Source organism: Hyaena hyaena, unplaced genomic scaffold (assembly GCF_003009895.1).
Source record: "Hyaena hyaena isolate Hyena2069 unplaced genomic scaffold, ASM300989v1 scaffold_838, whole genome shotgun sequence".
In the NCBI taxonomy this organism is placed as follows: Eukaryota; Metazoa; Chordata; class Mammalia; order Carnivora; family Hyaenidae; genus Hyaena; species Hyaena hyaena.
The window spans coordinates 453,061-477,909 of NW_024081465.1; the positions used below are offsets into that span (position 1 = coordinate 453,061).

The 24,849-nt window shown below is 41.6% G+C and overlaps 2 protein-coding genes across 2 annotated transcripts in view; both read right to left on the reverse strand.

The window, feature by feature from the left end:
- LOC120222055 (zinc finger protein 595-like) overlaps positions 1-24,849 on the reverse strand; it is a 202,455-nt gene that overhangs the window by 102,449 nt on the left and 75,157 nt on the right. The window lies entirely within an intron of this gene.
- LOC120222052 (zinc finger protein 345-like) lies at positions 1,729-14,428 on the reverse strand. Its single transcript, XM_039219738.1, has 4 exons — positions 14,275-14,428; positions 7,281-7,407; positions 6,697-6,792; positions 1,729-4,275 (listed from the first exon to the last, which is right to left on the reverse strand). Exons 1-4 carry the CDS (start codon positions 14,287-14,289, stop codon positions 2,120-2,122), a joined length of 2,394 nt encoding a protein of 797 aa, XP_039075669.1. The 5' UTR covers positions 14,290-14,428; the 3' UTR covers positions 1,729-2,119.

Genomic DNA, 24,849 nt, shown 5'->3' on the forward strand with positions numbered 1-24,849 from the left:
TGAGACCAAGAGCTGCCTGTGACTCTGCAGTTCTGAAAATTGAGCCACTTCAGGTTCCCACCTTACAGTGGAAAGACATCTTCACATTTTCTTACTTTCCATCTCTTTCCTACAGTATTTAATCACGAGATAGGTTAACATTGGTTATGGGATAAGACTTCATGCTGTAGAATCCATAGAAACACATTTAAAAAATTGTTTTATTAATTAAATGTATTAAGGTAACACATAGATTAAGTTATTCATGTCCAATCCGTCCTATTAGCATGGTTCAATATCTAGAATGCAAGCCTTCAGAAAGTTATTTGTTGATAAAATGATGTGCGAATTCAGACGTCTGTAATTTTCAGGCCTGAGGTATTCTCGAAAACTCTGTATTTATAATTCTATGCTATTTTGGGGAAAAGTTAGTTATGCCCTTTTGAACTTCTGTGAGCATTTCATCACTTCAAACACAACAACTGACATTCTCTAACTCTTGCTGTAGTGAAGATATTCCGGTGTTTCACTGCACTGCCACATCTTTTTTCCCTTAAAGTCCAGTTGGGAAATTATTTTATTTGTAATATTCAATAAGATTTTAGCTTTAATACAGGGAAAAGAATGATGTTTTGAACACCTTTTCATCAGAACTTGCACCAATGTTTAACCAACAACAGCATCTCCATGTAGATCTTCTTTATGTATTGTGTATTATGTTTTCCTTTATCTTCCGTGGAGAATGAGACATAAGTCACACCTAATGAAGAAGGGCATGTCATGTCTTTAATGCACCAATAGTCACATAATTTTCCAAAGCCATTTGGAATAAATGAAGTTTGGAAGTTTTATGAGAATGAAAATACACTAATATTTTCTAGTCACAAATGTCAGAGAAGGTTGATGTGACAAAAAGCAGAGCACTGACTGAAATTAATGATGCCTATGCAAAAATTGATCTATTTAGGAGCACCTGGGTGGTTCAGTTGATTAAGCATTAATCTTTGGCTCAGGTCGTGCACTTGCAGTTCATGAGTTTAAGCACCCAGTCGGGCTCTATGCTGACAGTTCAGAGCCCGGAGCCTATTTTGTACTCTGTCTCCCACTCTCTCTCCCCATTCCTGGCTCCTGCTCTCTCTCAAAAATAAAAAACATTTAAAAGATTGACCCAATCAATCTCTTGAGGCATAATAGCATACACATTGTGTTTAACATTGTATTAGCCCTTATCATCAGTATGTTGATGAATGTCTGAATACAGTCTGATATACTAGTCTCTATTGGGAATTCTGTAATGCTTATTGACAGCTAATGTTCAGTTCAATATTTTTCTGAATATTTAAATCTTTCAAGTAACCTTTTATGCACTGGCTGGTGTTTGCTAAAGCATACATTTAATTGAAGGCCTTTCCTCATTCATTATGTCTGTAGAATATAAATCTCATGTGAACTTTTGGATATTGATTAAGGATCAAATTGCACTTATAAGCACTGCTTTTTTTTTTACTGTACATGTTACTTTCTATCCTGTAAGTTAGCTATGATATGGAGCAAGTCGTGAGGTCCAACTATAGGATGTATACATTCTTTACCTTTGTAATGTTTCTTCTCACTATAAAGTCTGTGATGCCAACTAATGTTGATCAGTCATAAAGGGTTTACCATATTTTTTACAATTTAAATTTTTTCTACAGTATGAATGCTGTGGTGTAGAATGAAGCTTCACATCTGATGAATAGGCTTCCCAAATTCTTTATATTTGCAAAATCCTCCCCAGTATTCAGTCTCTGATCAGGAGTCAGCATTTAGCAATGCTTCAAAGCCTTGCCACATTCTTTAGTATTCAGTGATTATTCTCCAACATAAATTTTCCAATGCGAAGCAAGGGGTGAGCAGTCCACAAAACGTTTCTCACATTCCTAAATGTGGAAGATTTGCTCCGGTATGAACTCTGTGATAATGAGTAAAGATTGAAGAGTGATTAAAGACCTTAGTACATTCTTTACATTGTTTTCTATCAAGTATGAATTCAGTGCTGTCGAGTAAGGTGTAAGGGTCAGTAAAAGATCTGACCATATTGTTTACACTTGTAAAGTTTCAATCTAGTATGAATTCTGTGATGTTAAATAAGGTGTGGGTGTTAGATAAAGGACTTGCCACGTTCTTTACAATGGTAAAATTTCTCTTGAGTATGGATTCTGTGATGTTTAGTAAGATATGAGTGCTGGGTAAAGACCTTTCCACATTCTCTACATTCGTAAGGTTTCTCTCCAGTATGGATTCTCTTATGTTGATGAAGAGTGGAGGAAGACTTAAAAGCTTTTCCACATTGTTTACATTCGTAAGGTTTCTCTCCAGTATGGATTCTCTTATGTTGATGAAGAGTGGAGGGAGAGTTAAAGGCCTTTCCACATTCCTTACACTGGTAAGGTTTCTCTCCAGTATGGATTCTCTGATGCTGATGAAGAGTGGAGGGAGAGTTAAAGGCCTTTCCACATTCCTTACACTGGTAAGGTTTCTCTCCAGTATGGATTCTCTCATGTTCCTTAAGGATGGAGGGCCATTTAAAGGACTTGCCACATTCTTTACATTGGTAAGGTTTCTCTCCAGTATGGATTCGGTGATGTTTGGTGAGGTCTGATGGGTAACCAAAGGACTTGCCACATTCTTTACATTGGTAAGTGTTCTCTCCAAAATGGTTTCTGTGGTGTTTATAAAGGCTTGAGTTCTGGGTAAAGGACTTGCCACATTCTCTACATTGGTAAGGTTTTTCTCCAGTATGAATTTTGTGATGTTGAGTAAGATATGAGTTCTGGGTAAAGGCCTTTCCACATTCTCTACATTGGTAAGGTTTCTCTCCAGTATGGATTCTCTTATGTTGATGAAGAGTGGAGGGAGACTTAAAGGCTTTTCCACATTCTTTACATTGGTAAGGTTTCTCTCCAGAATGGATTCTCTGATGTTGATGAAGAGTGGAGGGAGACTTAAAGGCTTTTCCACATTCCTTACACTGGTAAGGTTTCTCTCCACTATGGATTCTCTGATGTTGATGAAGAGTGGAGGGAGAGTTAAAGGCCTTTTCACACTGTTTACATTCGTAAGGTTTCTCTCCAGTATGGATTCTCTGATGTTGATGAAGAGTGGAGGGAGAGTTAAAGGCCTTTCCACATTCCTTACACTGGTAAGGTTTCTCTCCAGTATGGATTCTCTGATGTTGCTTAAGGATGGAGGGCCATTTAAAGGACTTGCCACATTCTTTACATTGGTAAGGTTTCTCTCCAGTATGGATTTTGACATGTTTGTAAAGGTTTGAGGACTGGGTAAAGGACTTTCCACATTCTTTACATTGGTAAGGTTTCTCTCCAGTATGGATTTTGACATGTTTGTGTAGGTTTGAGGCCTTATTAAAGGCCTTGCCACATTCTTTACATTGGTAAGGTTTCTCTCCAGTATGGGTTCGATTATGTTGGTAAAGGATTGAGGCATGGGTAAAGGCCTTGCCACATTCTTTACATTGGTAAGGTTTCTCTCTAGCATGGATTCTGTGATGGTAATTAAGGTCTGAGGATCGGTTAAAGGACTTGCCACATTCTTTACATTGGTAAAGTTTCTCTCCAGTGTGGGTTCTGTGACGTTCAATAAGAGGAGAGTGTTGGGTCAAGGCCATCTCACAATTTTTATGTGTGTAAGGTTTCTCTCCAGTAAGGATTAGTTTATGTCCATTTACTGATGAGCCATAATTAAAAGTTTTACTATATTCTTCACATTTGTAAGGTTTGTCTCCAGTATGTACTGGCTGATGTTCAATTTGTGCTGAGTGCCAGCTTAAGGCTCTGTCACATTCCTTAATATTGTAACCTTTCAGTCCAGTCTGGATTGTCTTATTTATATGCAGTCTTGATGACTGACTAAGCATGTCCCCAGGTTCATTGCATGTACATGGGTTTTTTCCCACATGAATCCTCTGATGATCACCAACATTGGAGGACATGCTAGGAATTTGCCCACATTCATTATATTTACAAGGATTCTCTCCCAATTGTATAGTCTTATGTGTAATAAGCTTGTTGTTTTGATAAAAAACATCCCCATATTTATTACATTCATAATCGTTCTCTGGAAAAGGAGTCCCCAGATATCTTTGATGCCCTTTTCTCTCCCCATCCTTTTTCCAGTCTGTCATAAAGTGTCCATTCTCAAGGGAACTATATTTATACCTATCCACTAACACTCTTTGGAAAGAAGTTTCTATGAAAATCTTTGGAAGGAGGCTCTTAGTATCATTTGATGATACAGCTGAAAGGTAAAGAATAAAAATAAAGGCATTTCACTTTCTACTGTCTGGTGAATAGAATTGAAATATCTAATACACAAAACTTAAAAACAGAGAACTTCAACATCAGGAAAAAGGAATGATTACTTTTTCTTTTAAAAAAATACTTATCTTTTTTAATGTTTATTTATTCTTTGAGAGATGGAGAGAGAGTGTGTGGCGGGGGGACTGGGATGGGCAGAAAGAGAGGGAGACACAGAATCTGAGGCAGGCCCCATTCTCTGAGTCATCAGCATAGAGCCTAATGGGAAACTTGAACCCACAAACTGTGAGATCATGACACTTAACTTACTGAGCCACAAAGGCCCCTGAAATCATTAGTTTTTCTACATCACTCAGATTGTATGTAAATTTAATCCCAATATTCGTTTTATAAACTTATTTTTGGCATATTTTAGCACTTTGATGTTGTTTGTATGTTAAGAAATGAAAGGTTTGGGGTGCGTGGGTGGCTCAGAGAGGGTTGAGACTCTGACTCTTGGCTTCAGCTCAGGCCATCATCTCATTTGTGAGTTCCACCCCACATCCTGCTCTGCACTGACAGTGTGGAGCCTGCCTGGAATTCTCTCCTCTCTCTTTACCCCTCCTCCACTCTCTCTCTCCATTTCTCAGAATACATGGGAACCAAAAACTTTAAACGAAATGAAAGTGTTTTGCTTGCATGATTCTACAAAATGGGCTATACCCTTAAATTCTGTGTAATAATGTCTTTTAAGTGCTTAATTCATAAGGGCTTTCATTAGAGCTTTCCATGGTTGATATTAATGAACATACTTTACAATTTTCCTGTGCATGAAGACATGCCGATAATTCAAAATGTGCCTTTTTCATGGGTGCACATTCAGAGATAGTATTATGGCCACAGGGGTGTGGGTGGCACAGTAAGTCCAGCGTCCAGCTTCGGCTCAGGCCACGATGTCGTGGTCTGTGAGTTGGAGCCCCGGGGCGGACCCCATGCTGTCAGCTCAGAGCCAGGAGGATGCTTCAGATTCTGTGTGTCCCTCTCTTTCCTTCCTACCTTGCTCACTCTGTCTTTGTAAAATAAATATTACAAAAAATTTAAAAACTATTTGATATAATAAATCATAATATGATCTCATATATAACTTCTCAGAAAGTGAGAACACATATGACAAACTCACAGGAACTTCATATTATACATGACAAAATTATAAAATGATTCAATTATTAAGAAATAATATAACGATTGAGATTTTATTATAGGCTGCAAGTTTTGAATTCTAAATGTTCTATCTCCCCTGTGACATGAATTTATGTAGAAATTCTAGGAAAATAATACAAGCTGTAATTATTTCACCACTGAGGAATGGAACATATAGACTGGAAATTTCTTGTTTAAATTCTTTTTTTATTTTTAATGTTTTTTATTTATTTCTGAGAGAGAGACCGCATGAGCAGGGGAGGATCAGAGAGAGAGGGAGATACAGAATCTGAAACAGGCTCCAGGCTCTGAGCTAGCAATCAGCACAGAGCCCGATGCGGGGCTCGAAGCCACTAACAGTGAGATCATGAACAGAGCCAAAGTTGGATGCTTAACTGACTGAGCCACCCAGGCGCCCCAGGAAGTTTCTGATTTTAGTTAATACTGTCAAAAAACAAACTTTTCTTATTTTTTCTAAGTTTATTTTCCTTAATTTTGGAGAGAGAGAGAGATAGACAGACTAAGTAGGGGAATAGAAGAGAGATAGAATTCCAAGCTTCCTCTGTTCTGTTTTCAGAACCCTGTGCAGGAATAAAAAACTCACTGATTGTAAGGTCATAACTTCAGCTGAAGTCAGAGGCTTCAGCAACGGATCCACCCATGCGCCCTAAAAACTAAACTTTTGAAGTGAAATAAAGGGTTAATTTTCTCATTATACGGAGGTGATTTATTATCTGATGAAAATAGTGGGTTTCAATTTTGTACAATTAAGACTAAAACCTCCATATATTGGAAGCCATAAACCAAGTAACAGGTATCTGTCCCCAATGTTCCTGGGATTTCTGCACCAAACCCCAATGTGCCTACAACTACCCTGACACACTTCTCACACAAGACAAACACTCAGAATGAACTAACAGACTTCCTCAGAACTACAGAGATTTCCCCAAACCCTCAAAGCAATGGAGAACCAATGAGATAGGGGGGCCCTCACTGTGGATGTGAAGGACCTTTGGTGGCACTGAAGAAGAATCCTTAGAGAATGTGAGAGTGGGGTGTGTTGGAAAGCACATGTCCCTCTGTAAAAAGAAGAGACATGAAACTAGGTTTCTCAAACTAATTTCCATTCAAGAAGAGCTGCTCAAACCACATTTTAAGGTCTGTCTTCCTCCATCACATTGGGACCTCATCTCTGTCATCTGCTTCCTTCATTCTCACCTACCTGGGCATGAGGCTACTGTGTCCTTTCTCTTCACATCCCATAGCTCCCTCTTTTGTTCCAAAAAGATGACCAGGGCCGGCTTTGACACAACAAGACCTGTTTGTTAGAACAACAGAATAGAAGTATTGCTGGAGATTCTACCTTTCAAACCAGTATTGGCCTCAGTAGAGACGAGAGGACATTCTAGAATTCTGGAACATCATTCCAAATACGATTGCCCAGCAGTCCCTTTGGAAAACAGGAGAGATTTCCAAGGTTCACATCGTGATCTCCACTTTCGAGTATTACCACTACCATAATGGGTAGAAATCCGTATTGAAGATGGAAATACTATTTAATGCCACCCAATTTTTAGAATTGCCATTAATCTAAGAAATGATGATGATACTCTAAGGAAGGGAAAACTCACCTGAAAGGAAACATCGTGATGATTATTCTCTACGTCTACCAACCCCTACTTCTTTCCCTTACTGTAGGTAAGTGAATCCCAGTCATGCAAAGAGAAAGCTTCCAAGAGACAGTCTTCAAACAAGGAACAAAACCCCTGAGTGTGGTTTAGGAAATTTGGAAGGAGTTATCCTCACCCAAGAAGAGGAGGTGTCCATAGTTCTCTAACATCACATCCCTGTACAGTTCCCGCTGACTGTGGCTCAGGCATCCCCACTCCTTCTGAGAGAATTCTATGGCCACATCCCTGAAGGTCAGCAGTTCCTGCAAAAATACCACAGTTACCAAGTGGTCACATGAGAAGGTTATAATGGTACCTAAGATGCAAGAGGGAGATAATGTCACCAGCTGGACTCCATGACCAATCTTCACTGCTTACCTGCATGTGCTCACTGACCCTAGTCCCTCATTTTACTTAGCCTCTTATTTACACCTCCCTTTTGCTTCAGGCAAAACACCCCATGGGCAGTGTCCTGTGGTGGAAACAGAGAGTATCTGACAAAAGATAATGACTGTCATGAGGAAGAGCTTGAATTGGCTCAATTTGAGCTTAACCCCTGACTCACATCTATGCAGATGAACATTAAGATAAAGCATGGAGTGAGGACAGTTACCTTTATCTCATTATGTGTATATTTTTTAATGTTTATTTCCTCAAAGAGAGAGAGCACAAGTATGGGTGGGGTAGAGAGAAGAATTCCAACCAGGCTCCATGCTTAGCGAGGCGCTTGACTTGGGGCTTGATCTCAAGACTGTTAGGGTGTGCCTTGAGCCTAAATCAAGAGATGGAAACTCAAGGGACTGAGCCATTCCAGAGCTCCCTTTTTACCTCATTATAATACTAAGATTACAACCCAACAGGAGCACAAATGTCATTTACTGTGTAACATACAGAGAATGTATACAACTGTTTTCTTAAGGCTCATATGCCACTATATCTCCCGCCTCCCCTTTCTAAATATCCACCCTAACCCTAAATACACAGAAACCATTCTGGTGTGTCTCCGTGGCTTAGTCATCCGACTCTTGGTTTCAGTTTAGGTCATGATCTCACAGGTTGTGCGTTAGAACCCTCATTGGGCTCTGTGCTGATAGTGCAGAGGCTGCCTCAGATTCTCTCTCTGCCTCTCTCTCTGCCCCTCTTCTGTTTTTTATGTCTCTCAAACTAAAAAAAAAATTAAAGGAAAACATTCTTCCTTCTATGCATCTCTGGTTTGGAAGTTATACCCTATGATTTCCTTATTTCCAGTAAATCAATTTTCCTTTCTCTGACATTCCCACCTGGTAGAGTTTTTTGTGATTCACCAAGGAATAAACTCCTGTTAGTTCAGTAATATTAGGAGAACTGGTCTGGCTTAGAATAATTTCTTAATTTCTGTAGTAAAACGATTTTGTGACACAGTATTATGCTCTAATATGTTCTTTAACTTTGAGGTATGAACCAATATAAATATTGTGTTTATTCAAGAGAATTTGTAAAATGAAGGCATCAACACAGGCATACACATATTTGAATTCTGCATTTACATCATATAGTACATGTAGTGTCTATTTTTAAAAAAATTTTTTGTAATTGTTTATTTTTGAAGGACAGTACATGTGTCTATTTTATAAAATTTTTTTGCGATTATTAATTTATTTTTGAAGGAGAGAGAGACAGAGCATGAACAGTGGAGGAGCAAAGAGAGAGGGACACACAGAATCCAAAGTGGGCTCCAGGCTCTGAGCTGTCAGCACAGAGCCCAACTCAGGGCTCGAACTCACAAACTGTGAGACCATGACCTGAGCTGAAGTCGGATGCCCAACCGACTGAGCCATGTGGCTGTCTATTTCTTAATGGAAAGTTTTGGTGAGTTAGAATATACCTAGCATATTCTTTTTCTGTTTTCTTTTTTACGTCTGAGAGAGAGAGGCAGTGTGAGCAGGGGAGGGTCAGAGAGAGAGGGAGACACAAAATCTGAAACAAGCTCCAGGCTCTGAGCTGGCTGTCAGCACAGAGCCCGACGCGGACTCGAAGCCACGAACCCAGATCACAACCTGAGCTGAAGTTGGACTCTTAACCGGCTGAGCCACCCAGGCGCCCCTATACCTAGCATATTCTAACATGAATCAGAATTCACAAGAGTGCATTGGAGATCTTGCTAAAATGCAGATTCTGTTGAGGAGTTCTAGGAAATGCAGGTAGGTGTCTACATTTCTAACAAGGCCGTAGTCTATGGGCCAAGGGATACATAGTTCAATAACAAAGAGGAAGAATTCAATGACAAGAACTCTTCGAGTACTTGAACTGAACGGGTTTTACAGCAATTACAGGTTCTACCAAACTAGCAAAAAGGCGGGGCGTCTGGGTGGCTCAGTCGGTTAAGTGTCAGACTTCTGGCTAGGTCATAATCCTACCGTTCTTGAGTTAGAGCCCCATGTCGGGCTCTGTGCTGACAGCTAGCTCAAAGCCTGGAGCCTCCTTGAGATTCTGTAACTCCCTCTCTCTCTGACCCTCCCCTGCTCATGCTGTCTCTCTCTCTCTCTCTCTCTCAGAAATAAATAAAACATTTTGAAAAAAATAAAAAATAAAAAAAGGCAGAAAGGTTTTCCAAGCATTTTCTGGTTAGTAGAGAGCATCTAACAGTTTCTCATAAATTCATGAAAAATAAATAATAATAATCTAAGACAACACATTATTCTTCTGTTTTTAGTGAATCTTTTGTCAAGCATCCTGTCCCTGGAACAGATCAGATTTTAACCCAGGTAAACTGACCTAGAGTTGATCTAAAATAACACACAGGTTAATACACAGATTGGATCCTCAATCAGTGTTCATAGCAGGTGTCAAACCTAAAAAGAAGGATGGTAAGAAGATATGCACACAAAACCGATCTACCTCTATACGTTCCAAGCACACATCCATACATTTTGAAAGCAGTTATATAGATTAGAAATGATAGAGTAGAAAATTATCAGGGTGACTAGAAACCAGTTTTAATGAGCAGTGCCTGGGTAGCTTAGTCAGGTAGGTGTCCAATTCTTATTTTCAGGTTAAGTCATGATCTCAAGGTTCTTGAGTTCAAGTCTCACCTCTGACTCTGTGCTGACAGTGTGGAACCCGTGTGGGATTCTCTCACCCTCTCTTTCACTGCCTCTCCTTGTCTCTCTCAAAAATGAATAGGGACGCCTGGGTGGCTTAGTCGGTTAAGCGTCCGACTTTCGCTTAGGTCATGATCTCGCGGTTCGTGGGTTTGAGCACCGCGTCGGGCTCTGTGCTGACTGCCAGCTCAGAGCCTGGAGCCTGTTCCGGATTCTGTGTCTCCCTCTATCTCTGACCCTCCCCTGCTCACACTGTCTCTCTCTCTCTCTCTCTCTCTCTCCTAGAAATAAATAAAACATTAAAAAAATTTTATAAAAAAAAAATGAATAAAAAACCAACCAAACAAAGAACATTTCAATGACATCAAACTCCTCAATCTAGTTGCAGATGATGATGCTCAGGTCTTTTACTTACACTATCAACACAAACATATAGAATGATATAAATATAACAGCTTTTATTTCTGAATCTACTATGATGAGGGATGCCAAAGAAATATGTTCACCTTCACCGCAGAAGGCTGACCTAACCCTGCATAGTTTTGGGAAGCATCAAATAAAGACTGCTTCCTCCATTCTTTTTTTTTTTTTCTTTTTAATGTTTACTTATATTATGAGAGAGGGCATGGGCAAGCATGGTGTAAAAGAGGAAGAGGCAGAGAGAGGAAGACAAAGAATCCCAAGCAGGCTCCAGGCTGTGACTGAGCCACCCAAGAATCCATGGATGCGCCATTTTTTGAAGGGTCTTCTAATTGTTAATATTGAACTGAAAATAAGCAACAGAGATTGTGCAGAAGTAACTTTACAAACAGAAATTTCAAGCAAGATTTGTGATCGAGTATTCTGGGCACCTACCCTCCCCCATGAAGATATAAGCTTTCTATAGCCAAAGTAGAGTTCTGTTAGCCCACGGGTTCTGTCCCTGTGCTACGTCAATAAATTACCTGTCTTGTACCATGCAGCACCTCAAGAAAAGTATTTTGACTATAGTACTTAGTGATCCCATAACGTACTTTTTCTTGGAAATCTTTTCAATTATTTTAAAATTATTTTTTGAGAGCGCACACAAGTGAGGGAGGGAGGAAACAGGGAGGGAAAAGAGAATCCTATGTGTGTGGGGGAGAGAGATGTGGGAATCGACGTCATGAACCCTGAGATTGTGACCTCTGTTGAGTTAGATACTTAACTAACTGAACCACCCAGGCACCTTGGAAGTTGTTTTTTTTTTTTTTTTTAATGTTTATTTATTTTGAGAAAGAAAGATTGTAGGTGCATGGGAGGGGAGAGACAGAGAGAATCCAAAGAGTCCTCCTAAGGTTAGCATGAAGCCTGACATAGGGCTCTATCTTATGAACCTTGAGATCATGACCTGCACTGAAACTGAGTGGAAACATAAGTAGCTGAGCCATCCAGGCACTGCTAATTGATAGGGGCACCTTGTTACAGTCATCACTTGTGCTCTATGGTACTTCAGGATGTTATGGTGCTCAAACATGTTAATTATGTGATTCTACTCTTTCTGAAAATACAAAGAAGTAAATAGAAGAGAATGTCTGTGTCATGACAATGCAGTGACATAAAAACCTGTGGGATGAAGGTCTGACTGATTTAGAACCTCAACTCCCAGAGGTCATTAGATCTACTACACAAAAGTGAGAACCTTCATTGCCCCATGGAAACTGACCTGAGGTGGGACACCTGGGTGGCTCAGTCGGTTAAGCGTCCGACTTCAGCTCAGGTTATGATCTCACGGTTCGTGGGTTCAAGCCCCGCATCGGGCTCTGTGCTGAGGAATAGCTCAGAGCCTGGAGCCTGTTTCAGATTCTCTGTCTCCCTCTCTCTCTGACCCTCCCCTGCTCACGCTGTCTCTATCTCAAAAATAAATAAAACATTTTTAAAAATTAAAAAAAAAAAAGAAAAGAAAAGAAACTGACCTGAGGTGCATCAGGAATAAATTTATGCGCGAGAAAGTATTCCTGAGGCCTTTTTGGTGAATGAGGCTGATCTTATTAAAGCACAGAGACATGATCTATGGATAGAATGAGCTGCAGTTTGATAGTGAGGAGCCATTGACTATATACTTTAAGATGAGAGGGGTAGAAATAAAAGTTTAGAAAGGGCTTTTCATAGGTAAAAGAACTTCACAGGATCCCGGAAGTCTGACTATTGTCAAGCTAAACTTGCTTTTTGCCTCCAGAAAAGCATTAACATTAAAGCAGTTGTAAATTCCTTGAGGAATATCTTCCTCTGCCAGTCTCAAGTATTTCCCAGTGGGTTACAAGTTGTAAGAAAATTTAAGTTTATCTACATTTCTTTGGGCTTTGTTCTCCTCCCTAGAAATGGCAAAAAAAAAAAAAGGGGGGGGGCGGCTGAGTGCTCATCAGTTAAGCATCAGACTCTTGATTTCAGCTCAGGTCAAAGTCTCATAATTTTGTGAGTTTGAGCCCTGAGTCGGGCTCTGCACTGACCCTGGGGAACCTGCTTGGGATTCATGCGCTCTCTCTGCAACTCCACTGCGCCTGCTCTGACTCTCTCAAAATAAATAAACTTGGGGAAAAAAACAACAGGGAAAGTGAAAGTGGGAAAAGAAGTTTCCACTTTAAATATGGTGGTGTCTAGAAATCGATCAGAGAATCTTCCTGAAAAACATTTCAACTGAAAAGAAGGAAAATTACATTACATTCCAGGGGAGAAATCTGGCAAGGACACAAAGCCAAGTAAAAGAAGGTAACGTCAGATGTAAGGAAACAAAGCGATCTCAGTGCCTGAGGCACACCCCAGGACACAGGACCACCGGTGTGTTCTTGTGACCCCCAAACAGCAAGTCAGAATAGAAACTACTTTGAAGAAACAGTGGATTTATTCAGCCTTCAGTCACATATAGTTTCCATGTCTTGTAATATCTACAATATTCTCAAGTAGCTTTTACACATCCTAACGAAAAGGAACTTTCCAGGTTATTCTGTGCCTCCTATCCATCCTATGTGTTTCAGAATCATATTCTCAGAATCCTATTCTACCCAGAATGGAGAAAGCATTGGGATCAGAACTAAGTGGGAACGGTTTTCCTTGAGTGCAACCCCAGGGCCAGACCCCATCAGCAACATGAACCTTGGACTCAACACCCTCCCATCTGAATCTGTCGCAAAATGACTATTTTCAATACTTGCAGGACTTTAACTGAAAGTGACAACTGTCGATGCCTTGCTGGAAGGTAGGTTGGAGAGAAGGGAGAGGAGTCTCTGGGACACAGGGGAGGAGGGCTCTAACCACCTACCTGGAGTATCATTTCTGAGAAGGTAAGAATTAGGTGGAAACATAAAGCAGAACCATCAGAACTAAAATAAATCATTGATTTCTTTTTTGAGATTTCTGTTGTAGTGGGATTCTCACACACAGACTTTTCTCTTCAGGAAACAAATTCATTGCTGCTGGCATAATTCAGTGGGGTTTGTACCCAAAGACTGAGCCCTGAACACCACATGGTATAGTTTTTATATAGGTTTTAATTCTGTGTCTCCCATATATGGTAACACACAAACATCCAGTTGCACCCATTGGTCTCTTACTACAAGGTCAAGAGGGACGTGGTCAGGTACTCGTATAGCCAAGTTGTCTTAGTGTTTTCTCTCCTCAGTGAGGAGACATGACCACACTTTGAGAGAGAGAGGGAGGTAGGGTGAGAGAGCGAGAGAGAGGGTGGGGGGTGGGAGACAGAGAGACGGCGGGGAGGAAGGGCGGGAGACAGAGAATTAGAGAGATTCAGAAGGAGGGAGGGAGGGAGACAGAGAAAGAAAGAGAGAGAGAGAGAGAGAAGGAGAGGGAGGGAGAAGAGAATGCAAACTGAGGGAAGAGGGACAGAGGAAAGGGAAGAAGAATCTTAACCCCGACTCAAGGCTGGAGCACAGGTCCCTGGGATCAAGGCCTGAACTCACATAAAGAGTCTGATGCTCAACTGGCTGAGTCACCCAGGTGCCCTGCGATTCCTACGTGCATGGAATTTCCCCAGAAAAAAACAACAGGGCCCCAGGCCAGGCCCACAAGGCTTACCTGCGATCTAGCCATTTCTTCTTTCACCTTCTCCTCTAGATTTGCTTCTCAGAAGATCTTTGTGGGGAAATCCCAGCTGAAATAGAAAATCTCTGTGAAGCCACCAACACAGCCTTTTCCCCAGTAAACTGCATGCCTGCAGGCAGAGCTTTGAAATGCAGAGAAGGCCCAACTTCCTAGTCCTTTGTGTCAGGAGCTGTTCACAAACTGTGAGCTCCTGCTTGGGAACCAATCCCTGAGTTTCCCTTCTCTGGTTTCAGGAGCCTCCCTTCCCTCACAGGCACACAAATTCTGCTTGAGCATAGAAAATGTGTGCTACATCGACCTGACCCTCCCCAACTCCTGTACAGGAGACCTGTTACGTCTCCTTGAGGCAGGCCTGTACTGATATCATAATTCTTTAAAATTTTTAATTTTTATTTACTTTTTGAGAGACAGAGCATGATTGGGGGAGGGGCAGAGAGGCAGTCACAGATTCTGAAGGGGGCTCCAGGCTCGTAGCTAACAGCACAGAGCCCAACGGGACACTCAAACCCCCAAACCCTAGGACCATAACCTGAGCCAAAGTCAGACGGTTAAATTACTGAGCCACCTCGGCACCTCTCAACTCTAATAAATTAATGGGGAGCCTGCCTGCCTAACCCTGGGCCTCACTTAGAATTAGGATACAAAATGATAGGATTCAGTAGGCAAAAGGGAAACATTAGGATCTGAGGTCTCTGGATGGGGAAAAACACATTTTGGAACAAAGCTGTGAGTGTCTGATCACAGCAATAATCCCTCAGGTGTAAGGTTTCACTTAAGAATGTGACAGTCACCACCTACTGCCCCTCAGGCTCCCCTCAGGAATTTGACCAAAGAACTAACTAAAAATTAGTAGTACGCCATGAAACTTAAGACCCACAAGGAACTGTATGGCCTTAGACCACCCCTCATACAATGGAAATGAGACAATCAGCCGTGGAAAACCAGCACCTACAGTCATGAAGCCAGTAAGTGTCGGACCTAAGAAGGAACAGGGGGGAAGGGAACGACGGTGGGAGAGACCTGACCCTCATCCTAATGGAGAAAATAAAGGAAAACTCCTTGAGGTCATAGAGGTCATAATGGCGAACTGCCCAGGCTGCGTGTCCCCACTCCCACTTCTTTTCCCTACCTGTGCATAGCGATGCCCCCAAGTCACCTACCCCTAAACATCCAATCAGCTTTAAACGCCGCTGCCCTTATGAGTGGGCTTCTTTTAACTTTATAAGCAAATGACCGCCTTTGTTCCCGGCTCAGCCCTCTGGAGAATGATCTCCTCTGAGCCCTCAGGTGTAACATAAACCTCCTCCCTTCCAAGATGTCTTAGACGCAGTAGTTCTTCCCCCAGCGATCCAGACCAGATTTCCACAACAATAAAACAAAGGTCCTTGCCTATTGTCTTGGGTTTTCACCCTGCAATGCCCCTCCCTTTACCTAGAGCTTTCCTAGGACTCTCCCTCGCCTTTACTCCAATCAACTTTTATCTGTTGCTCATTTTGTGTCCACTCCTCATTCTTTGAAGCAGGAGACCAGGAGTCCCTGGTGTTGAGGTAAATGGCCCTGCAACAGAATCCCAGGGAGCACCTGACTAAAACAACACTGTTGTTTCCTCCCACCCACCTCAGGGAAGCTGAGGGGGAGGGCAGCAGCAAGGAACCTTCTTGAAACTCCACAGGTGATCCTGATGGGAAGCATTTGGGGAGGTGACCAGGCAAAGCACAGGAACCAAGGCTCGGGTCCTTGCTCAGATGAAAATCCATGCTGTCTCCACTGATCAGAGTTTCTGGAGATTTACACATTCTCCCTCTTTCTGCTGCACAGAGGGAGCCACCCTTCCAAATGGAACTTTCCCTTGTACATGCAAATGTCTCTTACAAATGAAATGTCCTGGGTTTCAGAGCTTTTCCTTTGTCAGATTAAAATAATCCTTAGGCAAAGAGACATAATTTGAGGTGAAAAACTGCTGCCCTTCAGTAAGAAAGTTTATTTTCCTAGGTCACGGCCAAATAGCTTTCCAAATACAGTGTACTTTAAAAAAATTAATATTTATTTCTTACAGAGAGACAGAGAGAGAGAGAGGAAGAGAGAGCATGCCCAGGGGAGGCACAGAGAGAAAGGGAGACACGGAGGGTGAAGCAGGCTCAGCTGAGCTGTGAGCACAGAGCCTGACAGGGGGCTCCAACTCCTCCACTGCGACATCATGACCTGAGCCAAAGTCGGGGGCCCAACCAACGGAGCCACCCAAGCGCCCCTAGAATGTACTTTTTTATACTCCCATCGGCATTATATGAAAATTCTGTATGAATGGCTCAAGGTTTTCAGTGAAATTTGGTGTTGCCCTGTGTTTTTTTGGAGTAATTTTTTGTTTTTCTGTGTGTTTTCTTTCTTTGCGACTCTAGGAAATATTGATGTTGTTCATAATATAATACGAAATGGTCTTACTACATGTTGTCCTGGTGACCGAAATTGAAATCCCTTAAAAATGTAAGGTTGAACAAAAATCAAAACGACTGCATTTAAACATAGCATGGGTTGAGAGTAAACTAAGTAACCTTGGTTTTCTATTTGGGGCAACTGCCCCCTGCCATTTTAACCTTTTTAAATAGTTTTTTCAAGTGTATTTATTGTTGACACAGACACGAGAGACCCAGAGAGGATCCGAGAGCAGGGGAAGAGCAGGGAGAAGGGACAGAGGGTCCCAAGCAGCCTCCACGCAGACGGCAGCGAGCCCAGTGCAAGGTGAGAACACATGAACTGTGACGTGATGACCTGAGCAGATGTGGGACGCTGATCAGACTGAGCCACTCAGTCAGTCCTCTTAACCTTTTTTTTTTTAAATGAGGAAATCAGTACCACCCAGGACACCCAATGAACAAGGCTGACAGCACAAAGGACTCCTGGCCAAACCAGGTGGGTCCTTATTTCCCAACAAACCCCCAGCCCTTCCTCTGGGTGGCCTTGCAGTTCTGAAGGCCCTAACCTGCCTCAGCCTCCTCAGCCTGGCAAAGCAGGAAAGCTACTGTTCCTCTTTCTCCCACGTTCTCTCTTTTCAGTTTCTTTTGGATATGAAACACCAAGGTCAGTTCTCAACGACGGAATGAATGTGTAGGAGAAGAAAACTTTTTGCTTCATCTGTTGTCAATTCTTTGGCTGGTCTAATAATTGAACTATTATAAGACAAAATCATAAGTGAAAAAAGGCTTAATTATAGGAACATCAACAAGATGAGGGTCAGAGTAAGGCAAATGACCCTTATGTGCCACTGTGACTTAAGGAGAAGGGCTACAGAATTAGAATTTCAAAGAGGGGGAAGTACACTCACAGGAAAAGGGAAAGAGTAAATATTGGGCAAACAGATATTTGCCATGCCCGGCAGGCAACTCTTTTTTACAAGTTCCCCTTTAGTGTTACCTCTTTCCCCAATAGAGTTTTCTCATCTGATTCATTCTTTGTCTGAAAGCCTCAGAAAAGAAGGAAATCTTTCCCTTTGCACAGAAGTATCTAGAGGATATTTTCTTAAGTTAAATGAGACACAAAGAGACAAACACGTACTGTATGATCGACGACATTCTGGAGTGATGCAGGGTTTGTGTGGTCCAGAGCCGGTGACCAAGAAAGAATTCTTGAGGGCGTCTTTGGTGCAAAAAGGTGAGTTTATGAAAACAGGGAGACAGGATCGATGCGCAGGAAGAGGTGCACTGGGGTAGTGGGGGGGAGGGTGACCCTTGTATTGAGTCCAGGAAGAGGAAGCCAAGAGGGACTTTCCAAAGAGACTTTCACATGCTACAGGCCCACTGGAGACCTAGCTGTTGTCAAGGTCAGGTTGTTTGTCCCTGCAGCAAAGCGTTGACATTGAGACAGTAAGGAGTTCCTGGACTTTAAACTAGGAAGGGATTGCCTTTTTCTGGGAAGTGGTGGACACTCTTATCAGTTTAAACGTTTGTTTGTTTGTCCCTTCGTGGTTTGGGGTAGCCTGGGGTGTCCAAGGAATATCCTAAAGGTCCTACCTGGGGAGGGGATGTGCTAGCTTGTGCTTTGCCCCTCAGCCTGCCTCAAGCTCCCTCATGAAAATCACATATATGTGGAATCTAAAACAGACAAAGCTATAAAGATTAGCATGTCTGTTGCCAGGGGCTAAGGACAGAGAAATGTTCAGACATTGGATCAAATGGTAAAAGGTTTACTGATGCAGGATGGGTAGGCACTAAATGTTATAGCCTGGTGAGTAGAGTTAAGACTAGTATCTTGTACACGTGGAATTTGCTAGGGGTAAGGTGCCTGGGTGGGTCAGTGGGTTGAGCATGCGACTTCAGCTCAAATCATGACCTCGCAGGGGCGCCTGGGTGGCTTAGTCGGTTAAGCGTCCGACTTTCGCTTAGGTCATGATCTCAAGGTTCGTGGGTTCGAGTCCCGCGTTGGGCTCTGTGCTGACTGCCAGTTCAGAGCCTGGAGCCTGTTTCAGCCTGTTTCAGTCTGTGACTCCCTCTCTCTCTGACCCTCCCCTGCTCACGCTGTCTCTCTCTCCTAGAAATAAATAAAACATTAAAAAAAATTTTTAAAAACAAATCATGACCTCCCAGTCTGTGCGTTTGAGCCCCCGTGCCTGGCTCTGTGCTGACAGCTCAGAGGCCAGAGGCTGATTCAGATTCTGTGTCTCCCTCTTTCCCTGCCCCTCCCCTGCTCTCACTCTGTCTCTCTCTCTCAGAAATAAAAACTATTTAAAAATTGTCTTAATTAAACAAAATAACCACAATTTGCTAGGAGAGGTTATGCTATGCTATAGTCACAACACACAAACGTACACATGTATTAATTCTGGGAGGTGAGGGATATGTTCATTAGATAGAGTGTGGTAATTAGTTTGTAAGCAGGACCGAAGGGTTCAAGAGCACCTGCCTCCAGTGGCCCCAGACAGACCCAGTTCTGCTACTTGTGGGTGACACAGTTGAAGGCCAGAAAGAGCACTTCGGCTGCCTCCATGTTGACTTCAAACTTTCTCACTGGGTTCCTTCCAGCTTGTGTCCTGGCTCAGGAGGGAGACCCTGTGGACAAAGCCCCATGAGGGGAACTGGAACTACCCGCTCAAGCCACAGGGACTGCCCTGGGCCAGAAAGACCCCAGCCCAGAGTGACTCCTAGACAGGACACCTTTAACCTTCAACGCCTACCTGCAGGTACCCACTCACTTTGGCCCCACATCTCACTGACATAAACCTGGAATATTTCCCACACATCAGAGTCAGGAGAAAACAACCGCTGAGCACACTAACCAAGAAAAACAAAGTAAATCATGAGCAAAGAATGTAAAGGTAATATTAATACAGACAAAAATGCAAGTAATTAATTAGCAACTGACATATAGCTGATTCCTATTTGAATTAAACCCTAACTGTTTTAAAGAGTACTGAGTTGGAAAATTGTTATCCACAAACCTCAAACATAAATAAATAGTAAAAACAAAATTAATTTACATTGTGTAAACTATCATACAAGAGGCAGTATGATTAACAGAATTCGCAAAGAACAATCAGAGAAATTTTAACCATCAAAATCCTGAATAAATCATAGATATTTGTTATAAAAGGATCCTGTTTAAAGAAAAATACATTAAAGTTTTTCAAAAACCCTTCACTTGCAAGTATTTTTCAGAAATAACAAGGAGTGGAAATGAGAATGTAAGGAGGAGCCAATACCATTAAATGTCACCCCATGTTTAGAGTTGTCACTCATCTACAGTAAAGCATGATGGTACCTTAAGAAAGGGACAGTAAAGCTGAAGATATGAAACATCATGAGGATTTTTATCTCAACATCTAGAAATCTCCACTTTTTTCCCTTACACCAGGGATCTGAATCCCAGTCATACAGAAAGTAATCTTCCAGGAGACACTCCTCAAAGGAAGTAACAAAGCCCCAACTGTGGATTTGCACCCGTGTGCCAGGAAGCTAATGAGTTTTAAAATGTCAGCCCCAAGATCCCCAGCAACCCTCCCTCTTCTTCAAAGCCTGTGAACCTTTTCTTTGTTTTTGTGAAACAGAGATTCATGTTTATTTCTTTATTTTAATGTTTATTCATTTTAGAAGGAGAAACTTTTTAAAAATGTTTATTTTTCTGAGAGAGACTTTTTAAAAATGTGTCTTTATTTTTGAGTGGGGGAGGGGCAGAGACAGAGACACAGAATCCAAAGCAAATTCTGTCACCCTAGAGCCCAATGCAGGGATCCAACCCACCAACCACGAGATCATGACCTCAGCCGAAGGCAGATGCTTATCCGACTGAGCTACCAAGGCGCGCCAGAAATTCATATTTATTGAGAGGTATCATGATTCATGCATTGATAATGAGGATGCAGAAATATAATTGCTTTATGGTAGCCTAGTACAATCAACAATTGCTTCAAGGTAGACTAGTGTATACACTAATGAGTAGCTCTTTATAAAACTGTTAATGTCAAACAGGATAGCAGTCCTAGTCATAAAGCACTATTCGAAATATTGTTAGCTTTTCTTAAGAATCACTTGTCAAACATACATTAAAAAACATTTTAAAAACACAACTACTTACTTATAGGCTGAAATGTAATTTCTCCAATTCAAAATGATAGGAATTCGGTGCTATAATGTAAGTATTTGAATGGAAAATTGTAAAGCAGTAAGAAAACTAATATATTGTTAATGTCTACTAAATATCATGTCTATGCCCTTATGTAAGCATTGGTTCTCTACCTCCATAAACCTCCCACACAATGTTCTACAAGATGAATACTTAGGCAATGATGAGGACAGACAACAACTCCTACGTGTTTATGGCTGAGTAATACTCTCTTGTGTATATATACCACTTCTTTCTCCATTTATCCGTTGGTGGACACTGGATTGACTCCATTTTGTAGTTATTTTAAATAACACTGCAATTAATACTCAAGGGTGCATACATCTTTTGGGGGATATTCTTGGCCTTATTTATTTATTTATTTATTTATCCATTTAAATTCAAGTTAGTTGGGTTGTCTTAGTGGTTCAGTTGGTTACGCACCTGCCTCTTTGTTTCAGCTCAAGTCATGATCTCAGAGTTTGTGAGTTTGAGCCTCATGTTGGGCTCTGTGCTGACAGCATGGCACCTGCTTGGGATTCATTCTCTCTCTCTGTCTCTTTCTCTGTCTCTCTCTCTGTCTCTCTCTCACCCTTCCCTGCTGGCTCACTCTCAAGATAGATGAATACATGTACAAAAATAAGTAAAATAAAAGAAATTCAAGTTACTTTACATACTCTGTACTATTACTTTCAGGACTAAAACCCAGGGATTCGTCACGTACATATGACACTCAGTGCTCATCTCAACACGTGTTGATTTTAATGCCCAACCCCCTATTAGCTTATCCCTTCACCCACTTCCCCTTCAGCAACCCTCCATTGGTTCTGTGTACTTAAGAGTCTTTTTTGGTTTGTCTCCCTCTCTGTTTTTATCTTATTTTTCTTTCCCTTCACCTATGTTCATCTGCTTTGTTTCTTATGTTCCACATATGGGTGAAATCAATGATACTTGTCCCTCTCTGACTGACTTATTACACTTAACATAACACACTCTAGTGCCACACACGTTGCAATGGGCAGGATTTCACTCATTTTGATTGCCAAGTAATATTCCATTGTATATGCATACCACTTCTTCTTTGTCTATTCTTCAGTTGATGAATATTTGGGCTCTTTCCAACATTCGACTATTCTTGATAGAGCTGCTATAAACATTGGGGTGCATGTGCCCCTTCAAATCAGCATTTTTGTATCCTTTGGGTAAATACCTAGTAGTGCAATTGCTGGGTCATACAGTAAGACTATTTTTAATCTGTTGAGGATACTCCATGCTGTTTTCCAGAGGGGCTGCCCCAGTTTTTATTCCACCAGCTATGCAAAGGGGTTCCCCTTTAACCGTGTCCTTGCCGATACGTGTAGTTTCCAGAGTTGTTAATTTTAGCCACCAGGTGTGAGTTGGTATCTCATGGTGGTATTGATTTGTCTTTCCCTGATGATGAACAGTGTTGAGCACCACTTCCTGGGTCTGATACCCATCTGGAAGCCTTCTTTGGACAAGTGTCTCTTGGGGTCTCCTGCCCATTTCTTCACTGGATTATTTGTATATCGGATGTTAAACTTGATAACTTCCTTATAGACTATTGATACTAACCCTTTATTCCATATATCATTTGCAGATATCTTATTCCATTCCATCAGTGGCCTAATAGCTTTGTTGTTTGTTTCCTTTACTGTCCAGAAGCTTTTTATATTGATGAGGTCCCAATAGTCATTTGGTTTTATTTCCCTTACCTCCAGAGATATTTCTAGTGAGAAGTTGCTGTAGCCAAGGATTTATAAGGCACTCACATTGTAGGTTAAATTGTGAATAATAGAATCTGTTCCAGTAATAAATAACAAATTATAGCCATACAATGAATCCCTTTATAATTATTATATAATTATCCATACACTTATGTTGTTTTAATGGTTCAAGGAGATAAGGTCAGAGTCTAATCAGGAGTGAAATCATTTCTCCTGTTACTCAAAATCCTTTTGAATGTGTATCTTTCTTTTTTTTAAGTTTATTTATTCTGAGAGAGAGAGAGAGCGAGAGAGCGAGAAAGGGTAGGGGCAGAGAGAGAGGAGAAAGAGAACACCAAGCAGTCCCTGTGCTGACAGTGTGAAGTGCAAGGCATGGCTCAACCTCATGAACTATGAGATCATAACCTGAGCTGACACCAAGACAAAGATACCTAACTTCCGAAGCCCCCATGTTCGTCCTGAATGTGTATCTTTCAATACGAGATACTTACTTTGCTTAACATTTACCTGGGCATGGGGTTTTGAAGACAGTTTCACAATGGTAGTTAACATGTTTGATGGTCCTTCAAGAAACTGGAGCTCCTGATGGTCAGTGAAGAATCTCTACATGGCATCAAGCATAGGCCATAAATCCTGCCACAGTAGGTGCTGCCTAAATGCAACCCCAGGAGGAGAGGAGATCCTTTAATAAGGGAAGGTTAAACCCCACAAAATATCTAGAATCATAACCAAAACCTATAACCTGTGTGAAGTGAAGTAGGGGCTTTTTACACTAGAATGTCCTGTTCAGGGACAGGGAACATCATACCTGCATCAAGGATACTGCATCACCAGGACAAGTCTATGCTCCACCTGATGGCAGTCAGCCTAACATTTCTGGTACCTGAATTCCTATGAGGCCAACAGGTCAGTCTCACTAGGGATACTCTCTGCAGCAACAAAGCCTCTTTGGAATATTTGGGGATGTCCTGTGGTTAGGATGAATCTGCTTCCATGTCAGAGAAAGAGGAGTGAGTCGTCCAGTGTCCTGTCCTCATTCCATAGAAGGTGCTCCCCTCCTGGTACCCATGTAGAACCCATCCCAAGCTCCTTCTACTATTTTGAGAGCACTGAGCATGTGTAGAGTTGCAAACAGACAGAAACAGATTGTTTCCATGGCATCTCCTCATTCGAAAAACAGATAAAGAGTCATGATTCTTACCAGGTAGGAATTTTAAGGATAGAGCAAATGGGTACATTGTTGAATTCAGGATTGTAGAGAGAATGAGAGGAAGATGTGGTAGACAGGGGACTTGGCTGCAGGTGGGTACTTTCGTTTCTGTGTTGTGGTGTGAGATCTGGTGTCACTTCTGGAGGATCATCCATGAACAAAAGAGTTGTTCTTTCTCTTTAAGAGTTTTTCTTAGAAGTAGTAGTAGCATGGGGCGCCTGGGTGGCTCAGTTGGTTAAACGCCGGACTTCAGCTCAGATCATGATCTCATGGTTCGTGGGTTCAAGTCCTGCATCGGGCTCTGTGCTGACAGCTCAGAGCCTGGAGCCTGTTTCAGATTCTGTGTCTCCCTCTCTCTCTGACCCTCCCCTGCTCACGCTATCTCTATCTCAGAAATAAATTAAAAAAAAAAAAAAGAAGTAGTAGTAGCATTTACTTTACATTCTCATTAAGAGTACAAGTTTTCTAACATAATTGTCCCAGGAAATTCTGTTTATGTGAAGTTGCTTTTTATTTTACTTTATGGAATAGAAAGGAAAGAGACTAAATAGAATAACATAATATGAACTCCACGTGTTCTATTTCTCTGGGCAGGCTTAGGACAGAGCAGGAAGTACCCCAGAGGCAGGGACATCAGAGCCTGCAGCCAGCTCCCTCCCTCCCCCAAACCAGATCCAACCCCTCCTGAGACTGTGTCCACGTCTGGTCTGGCTCTGGGATCCTCTCCTTTCCTAGGACAGATTAGAGGAGATGAGATTCTGAGTTGTTGTTCATCTCCCAGGGCTGGTGCTCACAATTCCAAAAACCCAGAAGCAGATAAATGGGAGCAGAGGACTGACTCTCTATATTAGTGCCTTCATTTCTACCTTTCCAATTCAATCCTTTCTTTCGTGAGTCTTCACCCAGAATCCTGCTTTTCATTCCTGCAGATTCCGTAGTTGCTCAAGTAACAAAATATTAATATATGTATATATTATGACATGATTATAACAATCTAATTTACAT